The sequence below is a fragment of the Somniosus microcephalus genome, chromosome 3, assembly GCF_052327205.1.
Source record: "Somniosus microcephalus isolate GS21.2 chromosome 3, FLI_Smic_1.0, whole genome shotgun sequence".
NCBI classification, from domain to species: domain Eukaryota; kingdom Metazoa; phylum Chordata; class Chondrichthyes; order Squaliformes; family Somniosidae; genus Somniosus; species Somniosus microcephalus.
The window spans coordinates 141,861,771-141,880,507 of NC_140989.1; the positions used below are offsets into that span (position 1 = coordinate 141,861,771).

The 18,737-nt window shown below is 48.1% G+C and overlaps 1 protein-coding gene across 3 annotated transcripts in view; it reads right to left on the reverse strand.

The window, feature by feature from the left end:
* The window catches only part of LOC147121444 (1-phosphatidylinositol 4,5-bisphosphate phosphodiesterase beta-4-like), a 911,912-nt gene that overhangs the window by 373,955 nt on the left and 519,220 nt on the right, over window positions 1-18,737 (reverse strand). For all 3 annotated transcript variants that reach the window (XR_015077544.1, XM_085981700.1, XM_085981698.1), the window contains exons 8-9: window positions 2,870-2,949; window positions 901-954 (exon numbers count right to left, since the gene is read on the reverse strand). Coding sequence is in view for 2 of the 3 variants with exons in the window: in XM_085981700.1 (XP_085837826.1) it covers window positions 901-954; window positions 2,870-2,949 (134 nt within the window). In the remaining variant the exon portion in view is untranslated. The remainder of the gene's footprint in view (window positions 1-900; window positions 955-2,869; window positions 2,950-18,737) is intronic.

Below are 18,737 nucleotides of genomic sequence, written 5' to 3' on the forward strand. Positions count from 1 at the left end.
GGCACCTTTTTTTTAAAATTGAAAATCTGCTGTCGTTTATTCAGGACTTGTTGATCAGCTTTCAATGAAAGATATGGTGGGCTAGAAATTTGTCTCGGGCGGTGGTGCAGAGCGGGCGGTATCGGATCGGCCGCCTGTTATACGCAGTGCCCGATATTCAGTTCCATATACCAATGCTGCCCGTTTTGCGCCACTCACCCGAGACAAATTTCTAGCCCGGTAGGTTTTGCGCTGAATGATATTAAAACAGGCGAGTCTTGATTAGCCAGGTTTCTGCCGGTAAGGATAACAAAAGCCTATAGATAAACTCAGCCAGCAGAAAAGTGAATTAGCATTTCTACTCGTTGCTGTTAAAGTTAACAGAATATGTTTGAATTGGTCAATTTTGGACTGATTTGGGCTTGAACTCATCTCAATTTGGCCTGAGCATTACAGTCCCTAACCTGGACCTGTATACAATACCGGGCTGGCAAGGGTGGGACGAATTTCCGCAGGGGTTCTCCAGCTCACCCGCTGCAACTTCCTGAAGCCCCAGCAAACAACGTACATAGTGTTTATAGGGTTTCCACGGCTCTTCCACCAAAGATAAAGCGAATGATTAGGAAAACCCCTGCGGAAATTTACCCCAGATGTATTCTGAGGTCTTTCTGACCTATAGTCTGAAATATATTTAGAATTAGTGTTAGCAGTAAAGGAGTCTTTCCTTTATTGAGAAACGAGTTAAATTTGCAAAGGCAGTATGCTGTAGAATGTTCATTTAACACAAGTACTCATTTTTTCCACCACTTCGGTCCCCTCTGTACACTTGGATTAGCACTTGCCCTGTGTTCGCTTCCAAAATGCACCGATTATTGTTCCTGAGAAAGACCAATAATGTGCATTTTAAAAAATATATCTCACCTCCTTACTGGAATTTTTCCATTTACATTTGTCAGAAATGATAACCTCATCCAGCTGAAAGGAAAAAAAAATCATCCATGTTATTCCTTATTAAGTGTGGACGAGAGAACAGGAAGGAAACAGTGATGCTTAACTTGAAGCCACGTGAGCGGCTGCGATAGTAATCCCAAACATGTTGGGCATAGAAACATAGAAACTAGGAGCAGGAGTAGGCCATTCGGCCCTTCGAGCCTGCTCCGCCATTCAACGAGATCATGGCTGATCATCCAAACCCTAGCACCTGGTCCCTACACCGACAGCCATCCCACCCAAGCCCTATCCCTGTAACCCCGTAACCCCACGTATTTAATCCCCCCTAACACTAAGGGCCAATTTTTATCATGGCCAATCAACCTAACCCGCACATCTTTGAACTGTGGGAGGAAACCGGAGCACCCGGAGAAAACACGGGGAGAATGTGCAAACTCCACACAGACAGTCACCCGAGGCCAGATTTGAACCCGGGTCCCTGGCGCTGTGAGACAACAGTGCTAACCACTATGCCACCGTGCTGCCCGTGCAGGAAGATGGACTCAAGAGAAAACCTATTTGTGGTACTTGGCCATTTGTAGCCAGGTATAACTTGAAGCAAACTGCTATTTATAACCAACAGAAATTCAGCAGACAAAAAAATTAGGGGAAGATTTGGATTTTTGCAAAAAGTCTTGACATCAATATAATTGAAATAAAATGAATATGAAAGGACTTTAATGAAAAAGGATTTGCAACTATCTAAAATTTTCCCCAACTCCCAACAGCAGTCCCAAATTCCAGACCAGCTGCTTCACTTGCCCAGCTGCTGGTTCTCCAATTCCTGCAACACCAACATTCTGATCTCCACAACCATTCCCAGTCGCCTGCACCACCTGTCTGTCAGGCCCCTGCACTCTTCTCCAGGGTCCTGCTGTGTACTGCACTCCTGCCCATCGTTCAAGTGCTCAGTACCCGGCATTGCTATCCCCAAGGAATACTCGGGGAAAGAGGTCTGGGAACATTTAGAAGAAGGGATGTGGGGCCTGGGAATAATAAGGTCTGGGATTTGTCAGAAAGGGGATGGGGTTGCAATCTGCAGAAAAATGGGGATGGGGGTGCAATCTGCCGCATGAGTGCACTCGAACAGGGTAGAATGTGAGAACACTTGGTTGGAGGTGGGGAACTGAAAACTGTGAACACTGAAACGCTGAGGCCAGTGAACACTCAAAGTATGTAAGGAATCAGAAAGGGAGCAGTAAGCACTCCAAGAGGTGAATGATGAATAGTCAAGTTCATCTCAAGTGCTCAGTATTCCCCATCATCACTGAGTGCTTCGTTCCCAAGGTACAGTGCATGGTACACTAATTCCAAGTCCTCAGTACCATGAAGGGCTAAGCACCCTTTACCCTATGATCCTAGGTGCCCATCATCCTCCCTGGGTGTTTAATGCTCCTCAATGAACCAAAAAGAGTGGTCATTTTCTGAGTAGGTGCTGGCAGCAGACACCCTTTCTAGTACATACCAGAAAATTACCTCCAGTTGTATCATAGCATTATTGAAACTAGGCCAGAATTTCATGTAATAAAGGCCTTGAAATCAGGCTCTTCAAATATTAGTGCACAAACGTTTAATGCTTTTGCATTAAATTCCCAGTGTCTGCAATTTTAATGCAGCTATTAAAGCAATTTTATATGAATATAGATTTAACGTTAGAAGTATCCAATTTCAAGGGACTAGTCTCAAACTGATTCCTCATTTGCTTAGTTCTACATTTTTTACGTAATCCAGTCTTAGTGTACATGAATGTGAGAATTAATAAACATTTGACATATCATTGAATAAAGTACTTACAAGCAGAATTTTAGAGTGCATGACTAATAAAGTAAATTCAATACAAGACAATCACATCAGTAGTTAATACAATTTAAATAAGGAAATGGTATAGGTGTAACTTAACTGCTTATTGAGGCACGTCATAGGGCAGACATTGTTAGCTTTGAAGTTGTGAACAATGGCTCTTAATCCTTCTACCCAATGCTGAAAGATCAGAAAGACATATGACTTTCAGTAAACCCATTCTAATAACATGTGACTCCTTTTTCTTTTTACCCAATGTGTTCAAACACCTCTCTTTTATCATGGAACAACAATTCCAGTTAATTCCAGTTCCCCCTACCTGTATGCACTCTACTCCCCCAGCACAAAGGTCTTTAACAATCTATGATCGGTGTACACTGCACATACCCGACTGCACCATTAAGCAGTAGACCTCCGCATGGCACATCTTCACAACCTTACAGTTGCATTTCTTAACTCAGCAAGAGGAAGTTCTAAAGTACTACACTGCTGATTATATTTTTAAGTTGTTGGTTGCCAATAATCTTTGTTCATGGGGGGTTCTCAGTGGTGTCGTATTAACATCCATTTGCTTCACTAGCTTCTAGAGCAGCTGCACCAAGCGATGTCTGACAGTGGGCATCCCTCTTAGCATATCCACCTTACAGGGTAGGAATCTCCGTTTACTGGTCGCCTAGAAATTGATTTGTTTTAGAGTTTCATCTTTTTTTTTAAAGTTTCTTCCGATTACTACACAATGTTCTTAGAGACACTTATATAAAAGAAAAACACACAGCTAAGAACTGGTAGCCAGAGATCACCATGCTGTGTAGTGGGTGTGCTGAATGTCCTCCTCATGTCTCCTCAACATTGCCCAATGTGTCCACTTCACAAGCTAGTGCAGGATGAGTTCTCATCAGAGAACTTATGAGTTTTATAGAGGAGCCCTGCAAAGAAAGATCATTCAAAAACAAAGTCTTTCTCCTTTAAGCAGCCACACAGAATGATATTTGGTAACATTTTGTTAATGCACATTACACAAAATGATACCCTTAATGTTTTGTGATTGCATTTAATAACAGAATTATACGGGCACAACATCATAGAATTTTGGTACTTTTTGACAAACTAAAAACAGCAGCAAACAGTTAAAATTTTGTTAGTAAAATGCTACTGTAGTTCTGTGGTAAACCACGTTCACTATCGTATCACTGTTAGTAGTTAGCACTGTTCACCACTGTTCGTTATAACTGTATCACTGACCACTATTGTATCACGGTACGAGGTCGCCTCTTGCCACACTGCTATACCTGGGATGACCACTGCCGACTCCGCCTTGGCTCCACCCACCAGGCCAGGTATAAAGGTGAGCGACTGGCTGGTATTCCTCCTGCTTGGATCGGATCACCCACGAGAGTGGGCTCTGTTATTTAGTCAATAAAAACCTTTAGTCACCTTCGTAACTCTTCGCCTTTTATTGGAGGAATTGATAGGTATATCAATTTTATTGACTAAATTTAATGATGTCCGACAACGAGTCACAACCGGCGGAGGAGCCACCAGCGCAGCTCCCAGGAGCACAGCCACACCAGCCAGCTTGGCTGCGAGCCCTCAGACCGCCGTACCTGGACCTGAACCCACGAGCAGCAAACTCAGCCGCAGACTTTAAACACTGGCTGCTCTGCTTCGAATCATACCTGAGAGAATCCAGCGTCCCTCAGGCATCCAAACTAAGTGTCCTGCAGGCACAACTGAGCCCGAGAGTATACACTCTCATCGAGGACATGACTACCTACGAGACCGCCATCAACCTGCTGAAACAGAAGTACCGGACCCCGGTAAACTACATGTACGCTAGGCACCTCCTAAGATCACGGCCGCAACAGCCAGGAGAATCAGTAGCCGAATTCTCACAGGCGCTATATGCACTCGCCAGGAACTGTGACTTTAAATCGGTGTCGGCAGCCGAAAATACTGAAGATAATATCCGCGACGCATTCCTGAAAGGCCTACGGTCCGAGTACTCACGGCAAAGACTGCTGGAAGCTAAAGACCTCAGCATGGAAAAAGCTGAAGCCCTCGCTATCTCCCTGGAAGTGGCCCACCAAGATCAGGAAGCATTCACCAGGTACTGCTCGCGACCCTGGGACTCGGGCCCGACCCCTACCACAGCACCCTTCCCAGCGCCGCCCCCGGGACCTACCTCTGCGTCGGCGTCCCGGGCCCGACCGGCCCCGCCACCCCCGGCACCGGCCCCGACATCGGGCCGCCGGCTGTTTTTTTTGTGGCCAGGAGAAGCACCCGAGGTCGCGCTGCCCAGCCAAGAACTCCATATGCAAAACCTGCCTGAAGAAAGGCCACTTCTCCAAGGCCTGCAGGAGCGGATCCTCAGAGGCCAGCAGTGCCGCATGCGAACTATGGGGGCGGCCATCTTCGTTTAGGGCAACTGAGGCCAGCATCCCCACACATGAGTCATGGGGTGGCCATCTTTGTTTAGGGCAACTGAGGCCAGCATCCCCACACATGAGTCATGGGGGCGGCCATCTTTGATTAAGGCAACCGACCCCAATAGTGCCTCATGTGAGCTATGGGGGCAGCCATCTTCTCCGTCATTTTGCCCTACCTCGTGGGAGACGCCATTTTACTCACCACGCCCGACCGCCTCGCCCGCAGATGACAACGACTCGCTCAGCTACACACTAGCTTCCGTCACCCTGGACCAAGCCCGCCCGCACCATCTGTCCAAGTCAATGATGGACATCAAAGTGAACGGCCACGCCACGACCTGCCTGTTCGACAGCGGAAGCACGGAGAGCTTCATCCACCCAGACACGGTGAGCCACTACTCCCTCTCTGTCCTACCAACGCGCAGCCGAATCTCGATGGCATCGAGGTCCCACGCCACGGACATCAGCGGCTACTGTGTCGTGACCCTGTCGGTTAAGGGCATGGAGTATAAAAACTTTAAACTCCTCGTCCTCCCCCATCTCTGCGCTGCCGTCCTACTAGGGCTGGACTTCCAATCCCACCTCCAAAGCGTAACCCTAGCATACGGTGGACCCCTCCCCCCACTCACAGTCAACAACCAGCAAACGTTAAACCGCCCACCGCGTAACACCTGCAGCCTCTCCACCCTCAAGGTCCCGCCACCCTCTCTGTTTGCTAACCTTACCCCTGACTGCAAACCCGTCGCTACCAAGAGCAGGCGGTATAGCGCCGGGGACAGAGCCTTCTTTAGCTCTGAGGTGCGGCGCCTCCTGAAAGAGGGCATTATCGAGGGGAGCAGCAGCCCCTGGCGTGCCCAGGTCGTAGTCGTAAAGACCGGCGATAAAAACCGCCTGGTCATCGACTACAGCCAGACCATAAACAGATATACCCAGCTGGACGCATACCCCCTCCCCCGCATATCTGACATGGTCAATCAGATTGCACAGTATAAAGTATTCTCGACCATCGACCTGAAGTCGGCCTACCACCAACTCCCTATCCACCCTGAGGACCGCCAGTATACCGCCTTCGAGGCGAATGGGCGCCTATACCACTTCCTTAGGGTCCCCTTCGGTGTCACTAATGGGGTCTCGGTCTTCCAAAGGGAGATGGACCAGATGGTTGACCAGAACGAACTGCAGGCTACATTCCCCTACCTAGACAACGTCACTATCTGCGGCCGCGACCGGCAGGAACATGACGCGAATCTGGAGAAATTCCTCCGTACGGCCCAACGGCTGAACCTCACCTACAATAAGGAGAAATGCGTGTTTAACACCACGCGCCTTGCCATCCTCGGCTGCGTAGTGGAGAACGGAATCATCGGCCCCGACCCAGAAAGAATGCGCCCCCTCATGGAGCTACCCCTCCCCCACTGCCCTAAAGCACTTAGGAGAACCCTGGGGCTTTTCGCCTACTATGCCCAATGGGTACCCAATTACGCGGACAAAGCCAGACCCCTCCTGAAAGCCACTTCCTTCCCCCTCACGGAGGAGGCGTGCGCGGCCTTCTCCCTCATTAAGGGAGACATAGCCAAGGCCACGATGCACGCAGTGGACGAGTCCATCCCCTTCCAGGTGGAGAGCGACGCATCCGACTTCGCCTTAGCCGCCACCCTAAACCAGGAGGGGAGGCCAGTGGCCTTCTTCTCAAGGACCCTACAGGGCCCCGAGATCCGACATTCATCGGTCGAGAAAGAGGCCCAGGCGATCGTGGAGGCAGTACGGCGCTGGAGGCACTACCTGGCAGGCAAACGATTTACCCTCCTCACCGACCAGCGTTCGGTGGCTTTCATGTTTAATAACAAGCTGAAGGGCAAAATCAAGAATGACAAGATTTTGAGATGGAGAATCGAGCTCTCCACCTACGATTATGAGATCTTGTACCGGCCAGGCAAGCTGAACGAATCCCCTGATGCCCTTTCACGAATGACATGCGCCAGCGCGCATATCGATAGGCTTCAGACCCTCCACGACCAGCTCTGCCACCCCGGAGTCACCAGACTCTACCATTTCATTAAGGCCCGCAACCTGACCTACTCCATCGAGGAGGTCAGGACCATGACCAGGAACTGCCAGACCTGTGCGGAGTGCAAACCGCACTTCTATAGGCCGGACCGAGCAAGCCTGATCAAGGCCACCCGCCCCTTCGAGCGCCTGAGCATCGACTTTAAGGGGCCCCTCCCGTCCTCTGACCGTAATGTGTACTTCCTCAACATCGTTGATGAGTACTCCCGTTTCCCCTTTGCCTTCCCCTGCCCCGACATGACCAGTAGCACGGTCATTAAGTGCCTGAATGCCCTCTTCGCCTTGTTCGGGTTCCCGAACTATATACACAGCGACCGGGGCTCCTCCTTCATGAGCGAGGAACTCCGGCAATTCCTCCTAGAGAGAGGTATTGCAGCAAGCAGGACCACCAGCTACAACCCCAGAGGTAACGGTCAGGTGGAAAGAGAGAACGCGACGGTATGGAAGGCCGTCCTCTTAGCCTTAAAGTCTAAGGGCCTCCCAACCTCCCGCTGGCAAGAAGTCCTCCCGACAGCGCTGCACTCCATCCGGTCATTACTTTGCACGGCCACTAACACCACCCCCCATGAACGAATGTTCGTTTTCCCCAGGAAGTCGACTACGGGAACCACTCTACCAACCTGGCTGACCGCCCCGGGGCCGGTCTGGCTGCGGAAACACGTGAGGGCCCATAAAACGGACCCCCTGGTCGAGAGGGTGAACCTCCTGCACGCCAACCCCCAGTACACCTACGTGGCGTACCCAGACGGGCGGGAGGACACTGTCTCCCTACGAGACCTCGCACCCTCAGCCGATCCGGAAACACCGCCACCACCCCCCCCAACCTCAGCCCAGGTAGACGGCATGCCGGAACCCCACGAGCCCTCGCCGACCACGCAAACACCAGCATCAACACCGGATAAGGCACCAGCACCGGATAAGGCAACACCACCGCTGCGGCGATCGGAGAGGCTTACGAAGCCTCCGGACAGACTGACCTACCAGAATTGGTAGTACACTTCACCCCGCCGGACTTCATTCTAAACAAGGGGTGAATGTGGTAAACCACGTTCACTATCGTATCACTGTTAGTAGTTAGCACTGTTCACCACTGTTCGTTATAACTGTATCACTGACCACTATTGTATCACGGTACGAGGTCGCCTCTTGCCACACTGCTATACCTGGGATGACCACTGCCGACTCCGCCTTGGCTCCACCCACCAGGCCAGGTATAAAGGTGAGCGACTGGCTGGTATTCCTCCTGCTTGGATCGGATCACCCACGAGAGTGGGCTCTGTTATTTAGTCAATAAAAACCTTTAGTCACCTTCGTAACTCTTCGCCTTTTATTGGAGGAATTGATAGGTATATCAAGTTCTAAGTGGGCTATATACAAGAGTTCATGCACACAATCTTTTATCTAACTGTAAGCTAATAAGGCAATTCCATTTTAGTTGATAATGTAGAGATCATTTATTTATTTGGCTCTGCATCCAACAGGCCCAGAATAGTTTGCTTTCATGGTGTAGCAAGATGTTTGTACCATTAGAGGGCAGTACAATTCTTAAATAGTGTAAAGATAATACTGCACCACCTGAAATATTACCATCTATAAGTAAGTCTGTCTTTGCAGATAATTTCATTTACAATACTCTAAAACATTCATCAATGAGAGTGTAGTGGGATGTGAACTTGTCATGATTTAATCTGCCGCGTTTCCGAGTTTTGTAGGTTTACACGTATGCACTATGGGGCATAGTGGTCTCAGGACTGCTGCAAGTCAGGCACTGCATAAGCATGCTAGCAAACGGGCCGACTGTGCCTGATAATGCAAAGTTAGCTAGTTTAAATATTTTAATTGCATTCCCAGTGCTGAGCACATGACCTGCTGGTCAGAGGTTAGGGTGGGATTTCCAGTGCTATCAGCTCTTAAAGGGCTCCTGGTTACCCTAAAATCTGCCTTTCTGCTGGGTCTCATTTAGCAATCAGGTGTTGGAGGTTCTGCTGCAGAAAGTCCTGCAGTGAAGGATGGCCCTCTGGAAGATGGCCAACTCTCAATAAAGTACAGCCAGAGCAGCATGGCTGGAGATAACGGAGTGCCTAAATGCAGTCATATTTGTGGCCTAACCCTGCAAACAGGTATGATGGGCGATGCAAAGTTGCCACAGTAAAGGTCATCTTTATTGGTCTTTGTTATAAACCTTGTGTACCATGAGATGGAATTCTTTGCAATTTGCCAACTGTTCATCTCTCTAAATGCACAGGTATGCTTATATTTGCATCTAGCACTGTCAATGTTGTTGTACCAAAATGCTATCTATGTCACCCATTAAATGTAACATGTACCAAGTACAACTGCAGTACAAGCTTCCTTAATGTTCGCACAAACCCATTAAAAGTGGCTACTGTGGTGTATGTAACCTGTTCCACCTTAAGAGAACTACCTTAAGAGATGTACTACTTTCTCTTGGCTGCTGTATACTGTAATACCGGTGGTGACCACACCGGTATATAAGTGTTGTGTAGGGATTTGCTGGGCAGTTCAGCCCTGACCTCCGAATAGTAAAGACCTGTTAAAAGTTATTCTTGTTGTCTGTGTCAGTGATTGATCCTAAGCATAACTGGGACACACAGACTCAACAGTGGCGACGAGTCCGATCTTACCCTGCGGCAGTTTTACATCCAAGGCAGCTTCGTCCTCAGAACGGGCGTCGAGAAGAGGCATCCGCCCTCATCATCCTGCTGAGCACCATCGCACGGGAGGCATCAAGAACCCGGGTTAAAAAGAAAAATTCTGACCACGAAGCCCTCCATCAGCGACAGGCAGTGATCATCCCTTCTACCACGGTGGTGGGTAAGCCGATCAGCGACAGAAGCAGAAAGTCGGCCGCGTTGGCTGTGGAGTAGGGGAGGGAAAACGGAGGAATAAGGGCGGAGAACTCGACCACGGCCGGTAAAAAGGGCCGGGCTGCAATCGAGGCCGAGAGGCGCAGCGACTGGGGCAACTTAAGGCACGAGAGCCGCGGAGAACTCAAACGCAGCCGGTGTAAAGGACCGGGCTGTAAGCGGGGCTGCGAGGCAAAGCAGCGTCGGGGAATTGAGAACCGCTGGGGAGGCGAGAACGGCAGCAGCACGGCAATCGCCATTGCAGCCAGCAGGGGAAGAAGGCAAACGCGGGAATCCGCCATTGTAGTCGGCGGGGGAAGAAGACGAGCGCGGGAAAGACCGCCAAGCGCGGGAAGCCGCCATTTTAGTAGGCGGGGGAAGAAGACAAGCGCGGGAAGCCGCCATTTTGAGAAAAAGAAAAATTTAAAAACTTGCAAGGATGCCTAAACATGGGAACATTAATACCTTTGATAGCGATATCGAAGATTGGACCACGTATGTAGAACGCATGGAAGTTTATTGTAAAGCAAATAAGGTACCAGATGATGAGAAAGCACTAACCTTATTAAGCTCAATGGGTGCGAAGGCTATTGAAGCACCTTCTATCACCAAATAAACCGGCGGATCAGACTTTCGCGAATATTGTTACTGTCCTGAAAAATCATTTAAACCCCACGCCGCTGATGATAGCGGAATGATTTAAATTTTACAGAAGAACGCAGCGGAAAGACGAAAGCAACGCTGAATTTTTAATTGAACTGCTTAAGCTATCGAAGTACTGTCAGTTTGGAACAGGACTAGCAGATGTGCTGAGAGATAAATTTGTGTGTGGATTGTTAAAAGAAGGAACACAAAAGCGACTGCTTGAGGAGAATGATCTTACTCTTGATAAAGCTGTCACTATTGCAGCATCGCAAGAAGCCGCAGCGAGAGGCACGGCGGAAATGCAGCTACGGTCACCGAAACTCAGCACCAATCAAATGGTCTTGGGTACAGTAAAATGTTATCGTTGTGGAAAGACAACGCACGATCAGAACCAGTGCTGGTTCAAAAATCAGGAATGCAGAAAATGTGGCAGGCTTGGTCACATAGCTAAAGTATGCCGGTCAGGAAAGAAGACCAGCAACAAAAAGTCACCGCAGGAAAAGTACAGAAAGGTACACAAGGTGACAGAGAACAGTTCGAACGAACAGAAGTCAGATTCAGACTCCAGCAGTAATGAACTGGGTAGTCTAAGAGTACACAATGTTGGTAAGGAAGCAGACCTCCAAACAATTTGGGTCACACTTCAGATAGCAGGAGTCCAAGTGAAGATGGAATTGGACACTGGATCGGCATTGACGGTCATGAATAAGCAAGATTACAAAAGGTTATTCCCACATATTCCCCTACGGGATATGGAGATTGTATTGAAAACATACACGGGGCAAAGAGTATACCCCATCGGGAAGATAGAGGTAAAGGTGGTCCACAAGGGCAAAGAAAGCCGAGGAATGGACTTATATGTGCTACCTGAGGGAGGTCCACCACTACTGGGACGGGAGTGGATTAGGAAAATAAATATGGACTGGCATTCCTTAAAAGCACTAACGGTAGATTCCGGTAAAAAAGATGTCAAACCTAAACGATTGTCCAGAATATTGGACGATGCTAAAGAGGTGTTCCAACAGGGACTGGGAACACTGAGAGGAATTACGGCAAACATCAAGGTTGAAGAACATGCAAACCCAAAATTTTTCAAAGCCAGACCGGTACCTTATGCGATACGACCTGCTGTGGAAGCTGAGCTGGAAGGGCTAGAACGTTCAGGAGTACTGTCTAAGGTAGACTGGTGTGAGTGGGCTACGCCCATTGTTCCCGTCATGAAGCGTTCATCGAGCAACAAGCCGGGGGAACCGGGGAAGGTTCGCATCTGTGGAGATTTCAAGATCACTGTTAATCCGGTGCTTCACACGGTGCAGTATCCGCTTCCGCGGATTGAGGATATCTTCGCTTCGTTGTCTGGCGGGAAACACTTCACCAAGATAGACCTGGCGCAGGCGTACTTACAGATGGAAGTTGAGGAAGAGTCACGCCAGTATCTCACGATCAACACGCATAGAGGCTTGTACCGGTATAATAGACTGGTTTTTGGAGTGGCATCGGCTCCAGCAATTTGGCAGAGGGCCATGGAGCAGGTATTACAGGGAATTCCAGGCACACAATGTTACCTGGACGATATTCTGATTACAGGAGATGATGACGAGGAACACCTTGCAAATTTGGAACTGGTGCTCACCAGATTGAAAGAATATGGACTTCGAGTTAATCGCCAGAAATGTGAGTTCTTTCAGAGGCAGATCTCGTACTGTGGTCATGTCATTGACCAGGAGGGGCTTCATAAGTCTCCTGACAAGATTGAAGCTGTTGTGAAGGCGCCCGCTCCGGATAATGTATCCCAGTTGAGGTTGTTCCTAGGGTTGATTAACTATTACCATAAGTTTCTGCCAAATTTATCCACGGTGCTGCACCCGCTGAACACTCTTTTGCAGAAGGGAGTACCATGGAAGTGGAGCGAGGACTGTAAGAGGGCCTTTCGCAAAAGCAAGGCATTGATCGCCTCAGAGGAAGTGTTGGCTCACTTCAACCCAACGCTGCCTATTCGTTTGGCTTGTGATGCTTCTCCATATGGTATTGGGGCAGTACTCTCACACAAGTTGCCAAATGGCCTGGAGAGGCCAGTCGCGTTCGCATCCTGATCATTGACCTCCGCGGAGCGCAACTATACTCAGATAGATAGGGAGGCTCTCAGCCTTGTGTGGGGAGTAAAGAAGTTTAATCATTACCTGCAGGGCCAAAAGTTTACGCTTCTGACAGACCACCAGCCGTTGGTATCCATTTTTAACCCTAAGAAGGGTGTTTCGGTGATGACAGCACAGAGACTCCAGAGATGGTCCCTTTTCCTAGGGGCACATCAATATCAGATTGAATTCAAAGGTACAAAGCAGCATGGTAATACTGATGGGCTGTCGCGCCTGCCACTACCTACAGAGGAGGAGGCACCGACGGTTGACCCTGTTGAGTTATTTCACTCGACCATCATCGAATGTTTACCAGTCACCAATGCAAGTATTGAAAGAGAAACCAGGAACGACCCGACACTGTCCCGGGTCTACGAAGTGACAGTGAAGGGATGGCCAGCCCATGGTGATCCACTGTTACCGGCATTCTCAGCAAGACGAGAACAGCTGTCCGTCTGTCAAGGAACATTGATGTATGGAACAAGGGTGATTATTCCTCCTAAGTTAAGAGAGAGAGTTCTAAAGGAACTGCATGAAGGTCATCTGGGGGGAGTCAAGATGAAAAGCCTTGCTAGGGCTTATGTGTGGTGGCCGGGTATCGACCAACAGATAGAGGATCTGACGAAAAGCTGCTCAGGGTGCCAAAAAGTCCAAAATGCACCTCCGATTGCACCGCTGCATCCATGGGAATGGCCTTCAACCCCATGGCAACGTGTACATATTGACTTTGCTGGTCCATTCATGGACTCCATGTTTTTAATTGCGGTGGACGCACATTCTAAATGGCCAGAAGTGATTAAGATGACTACCACTACCTCGGAAAAGACGATCGCGGTACTAAGAACGATATTTACAAGAAATGGATTGCCAGAACAAATATGTTCAGACAACGGACCGCAGTTCGTGTCAGAAGAATTCCAGAAATTCATGAAGAAGAATGGGGTGAAACATTATACCTCTGCCCCATATCATCCGGCTACAAACGGGTTGGCCGAGAGATTTGTACAAACGTTCAAAAAAGCAATAAAGGCCATGAGCGAAGATCAGATTCCACTACAACACAAGGTGGACAAATTCCTACTGGCATATCGAAACGCCACTCATGCAGTGACAAACCAAAGTCCTGCCATGATGTTCTATAACAGGAGGTTGCGGTCCAGGTTGGACTTGTTAAAACCAAATGTGCGGAGGGAAGTTGAAAACAAACAGTTCCAGCATATAAATAACAAGACCACTCGGAGTTTCGAAATAGGACAACCAGTGTTAGCCCGGGACTATAAAAACGAGAAATGGCAATCTGGAACAATTCGGGCCAGACAAGGACCCCTGATGTACACGGTAGATATTGGTGAAAATGTAATACGGCGTCATGCTGACCAACTGGTAGAATCGAGAACAAGGGTCGAACCCATGGTTACGGCAGAGACAACCGTGGAAGAAGTTAGTGAACCTGAAGCATCTACCTCAGAAGTGAATGTACCTGATGATGATGTCCAATCCATAAGAGACCAACTAGATGAGTCACCCCAGCAACGAGAATCAGAGACCCCTGAAAGGCGTTATCCAACTCGAATCAGGAGGCCTCCTCAGAGACTGAATCTTTGAACTGTTTTGCATGAAGTTGTATATATATATATGTTATTATGTTATGTTAAATGGGGATATAACTGTTAAGCTAAAAAGGGGGGATTGTGGTGTATGTAACCTGTTCCACCTTAAGAGAACTACCTTAAGAGATGTACTACTTTCTCTTGGCTGCTGTATACTGTAATACCGGTGGTGACCACACCGGTATATAAGTGTTGTGTAGGGATTTGCTGGGCAGTTCAGCCCTGACCTCCGAATAGTAAAGACCTGTTAAAAGTTATTCTTGTTGTCTGTGTCAGTGATTGATCCTAAGCATAACTGGGACACACAGACTCAACAGCTACTATCCTGGGAACTTGGGTGGCACACATCTTGCACATTCCTCTTTCCAACATATGATTGTTTTTTTATCTGCTTGCAGGAATAAGCTGCACATAACCAGAGGCAGTACATGTAGACAGGAGTGGGGGGTCACCATTGCTGTGACCCTTGATTTCTTATCTGAAGAGGGCCGTGGAGATTATGGGCATGGAATTAAGAGAGGGAGTGGGAGGTCAACAGTCCCTGGCTAGTACCCGTTGCTTTCATTCCTTATCGCCTTATTCACTCACTCATTCATTCCCTCCCTCCCTCAGACATAGGCAAAAGTTGGTTCATTTCAGTGTAACACACTGCAATGTTATGCCATGTAAAGCAAATGTCAATGGTGTGTTATTGCAAGCTTTGTAAAATATGTTGTTCTTTGGTCCTCTAGGTGACCAAGAGAAGATGGATGAGCCCAATGTAGTCTCAACTGAGCATCCTACAGCAACCTACATCACCCACTCCGACACTGGCAAGCACCATCACAGATATATCGGTTAGTTAGTGAGTTGCAGGAAGGAGCACTTGGTGAAGCATAGGGCTTGAGGAGAAGAAAGTGCAGGTGGAATCACAGGAAACTCCATCTGCTGGCCAAGGAATGTGGGCCTTGCAGGGCACAAATCAGTGCGTAGCCACAGCTGGGCCACAACCCACCCAATTAGCACCCAGGCTCACTGAAATCTGTGCCTATATGAATGCAGCAAATGCAGTGATGTCCAGCGAACAGACGCTACAAGGGAGATCAGTCACCAGAAAACACAATCAGAAGAATGGTAAGAGACAAATTACAAGAATGGATGTGGGATGAATCTCTAAACCTTCTGTCCTGTGTTTCAGCATTGCATCCATTGGAAGATTGGGAGGAAGCAGCATTTCAAACAAAGCAGTGACTTGAATTATTTGTACAATATAAAATATTGGTCAGTGCCCGTCCACTTTAAGTAGGGGGCCAACCCAAATTTCCATTCCTAGCTATGGCACAAATGTAGTTTGGTAACCTCGTGGAGCTATTTGAGAGTGTGCTAAACGAACCGTATAATTTGAGGGTGTCCATGGAGGAGTCTACAATCAGCATCTGTGCAGTGCTGCAGGTGTGGCTGACCAATCTGAAGACCACCATGGATAATGTGGCCATTCCATAGCCTACTGCTGTGAAAGAAACATAGAAACATAGAAGATAGGAGCAGGAGTAGGCCATTCGGCCCCTCAAGCCTGCTCTGCCATTCAATGAGATCATGGCTGATCATCCAAATTCAGTACCCGGTCCCTGCTTTCTCCCCATACCCCTTGATCCCTTTAGCCTTAAGAAATATATCCAACTCCTTCTTGAATATATTTAATGAATTGGCCTCTACTGCCTTCTGTGGTAGAGAATTCCACAGGTTCACCACTCTCTGGGTGAAGAAATTCCTCCTCAATTCTGTCCTAAATGGCTTACCCCTTATCCTTAGACTGTGACCCCTGGTTCTGGACTTCCCGACCATCGGGAACAGCCTTCCTGCATCTAGTCTGTCCAGTCCTGTCAGAATTTTGTAAGTTTCAATGAGATCCCCTCTCATTCTTCTAAACTCCAGCGAGTACAAGCCCAATCGACCCAATCTCTCCTCATACGTCATTCCTGCCATCCCAGGTATCAGCCTGGTGACTCTTCGCTGAACTCCTTCCATGGCAAGAACATCCTTCCTCAGATAAGGCGACCAAAACTGCACACAATACTCAAGATGTGGTCTCACCAAGGCCCTGTACAACTGCAGCAAGACATCCTTGTTCCTGTACTCAAAGCCTCTCGCTACAAAGGCCAACATACCATTTGCCTTCTTAACCGCCTGCTGCACCTGCATGCTTACCTTCAGCAACTGGTGCACAAGGACACCCAGGTCTCTTTGCACTTCCTCTTCGCCCAATCTATTGCCATTCAGATAATAATCTGCCTTCCTGTTTTTGCCACCAAAGTAGATAACCTCACATTTATCCACGTTATATTGCATCTGCCATGCTTCCGCCCAATCACCCAACCTGTCCAAATCATCCTGGAGTTTCTCGGCATCCTCCTCACAGCACACACGCCCACCTAGCTTTGTGTCGTCTGCAAATTTGGAGATATTACATCTAGTTCCCTCGTCTAGATCATTAATATATATTGTGAATAGCTGGGGTCCAAGGACCGATCCCTGCGGTACCCCACTAGTCACTGCCTGCCACTCGGAAAAAGACCCGTTTATTCCAACTCTTTGCTTTCTGTCTGCCAACCAGTTTTCTATCCAAGTCAATACCTTGCCCCCAATCCCATGTGCCTTAACTTTACACGCTAACTTCTTATGCGGGACCTTATCGAAAGCCTTCTGAAATTCCAAATATACCACATCCACTGGTTTTCCCTTATCTATTTTACCAGTTACATCCTCAAAACATTCCAGTAGATTAGTCAAGCACGATTTACCTTTTGTAAATCTATGTTGACTTTGTCCGATCCTGTCACTGTTTTCCAAGTGCTCAGCTATTACATCCTTTATAATGGAGTCTAGCATTTTCCCCACTACCGATGTCAGGCTTACCGGTCCGTAATTCCCCGTTCTCTCCCTACCACCTTCTTTGAATAGTGGGGTAACATTAGCTACCCTCCAATCCATGGGTACTGTTCCAGATTCCATCGAATGTTGGAAGATGATCAGCAATGCATCTACTATTTCTAGGGCCACTTCCTTAAGTACCCTAGGATGTAGATTATCAGGCCCTGGGGATTTATCGGCCTTCAGTCCCATCAATTTCCTTAACACCATTTCCTTACAAATACTGATTTCTTTCAGTTCCTCCCCTTCATCAGACCCTATGTTCCCCGACATCTCTGGTAGGTTATTTGTGTCCTCCTTTGTGAAGACAGAACCAAAATATGTATTTAGTTGGTCAGCCATTTCTTTGTTCCCCATTATAAATTCCCCTGATTTTGACTGCAAGGGACCTACGTTTGACTTCACCAATCTTTTTCTCTTCACATATCTATAAAAGCTTTTACAGTCAGTTTTTATGTTCCCTGCAAGCTTACTCTCATATTCTATTTCCCCTTCTTAATTAATCCCTTTGTCCTCCTTTGTTGAATCCTAAACTGCTCCCAATCCTCAGGTTTACTGCTTTTTCTGGCCAATTTATATGTCCTCTCCTTGGATCTTAAATCTTACATTTTTGTAGCGCCTTGCATGACCTCAGGATGTTCCAAAGTGTTTTACAGCCAATTAAGTACTTTTTGAAATGTAGTCACTGTTGGAATGTAGGAAACATGGCCTCTAATTTGCACACAGCAAGCTCCCACAAACAGCAATGTGATAATGAGCAGATAATCTGTTTTAGTGATGTTGGCTGAGGGAGAAATATTGGCCAGGACACTGGGGATAACTCCCCTGCTCTTCTTCGAAAGAGTGCCATGGGATCTTTTATATCCACCTGAGAGAGCAGGTGGGGCTTCGGTTTAACGTCTCATCCGAAAGACAGCACCTCTGACAGTGCAGCACTCCCTCAGTACTGCACTGGAGTGTCAGCCTAGATTTTTGTGCTCAAGTCTCTGGAGTGGGACTTGAACCCACAACCTTCTAACTCAGAAGCAAGAGTGCTACCAACTGAGCCACAAGGAAAAGGGAGAGGCAATATACACTGTGGCCTAGAAATTCGGTTGGCTTTGCGCCCAGTTTTCACCCAAAGAGGGTTTTTGCGCCAATACAGGAGTTCGCGCTGATATTCAGCGCTGCGGTAATGGCGGCGGTAGCCGGTAGCGCTGCGCCGGCACCGATGACGTCATCGGTGTGCGCAGTGCCCCGGTTCCGCCCCGATGCCGGCCCGAATGCCATATTCAGTTGCCGCCGCCTCCTCCGTGGCGGCCGCTACTT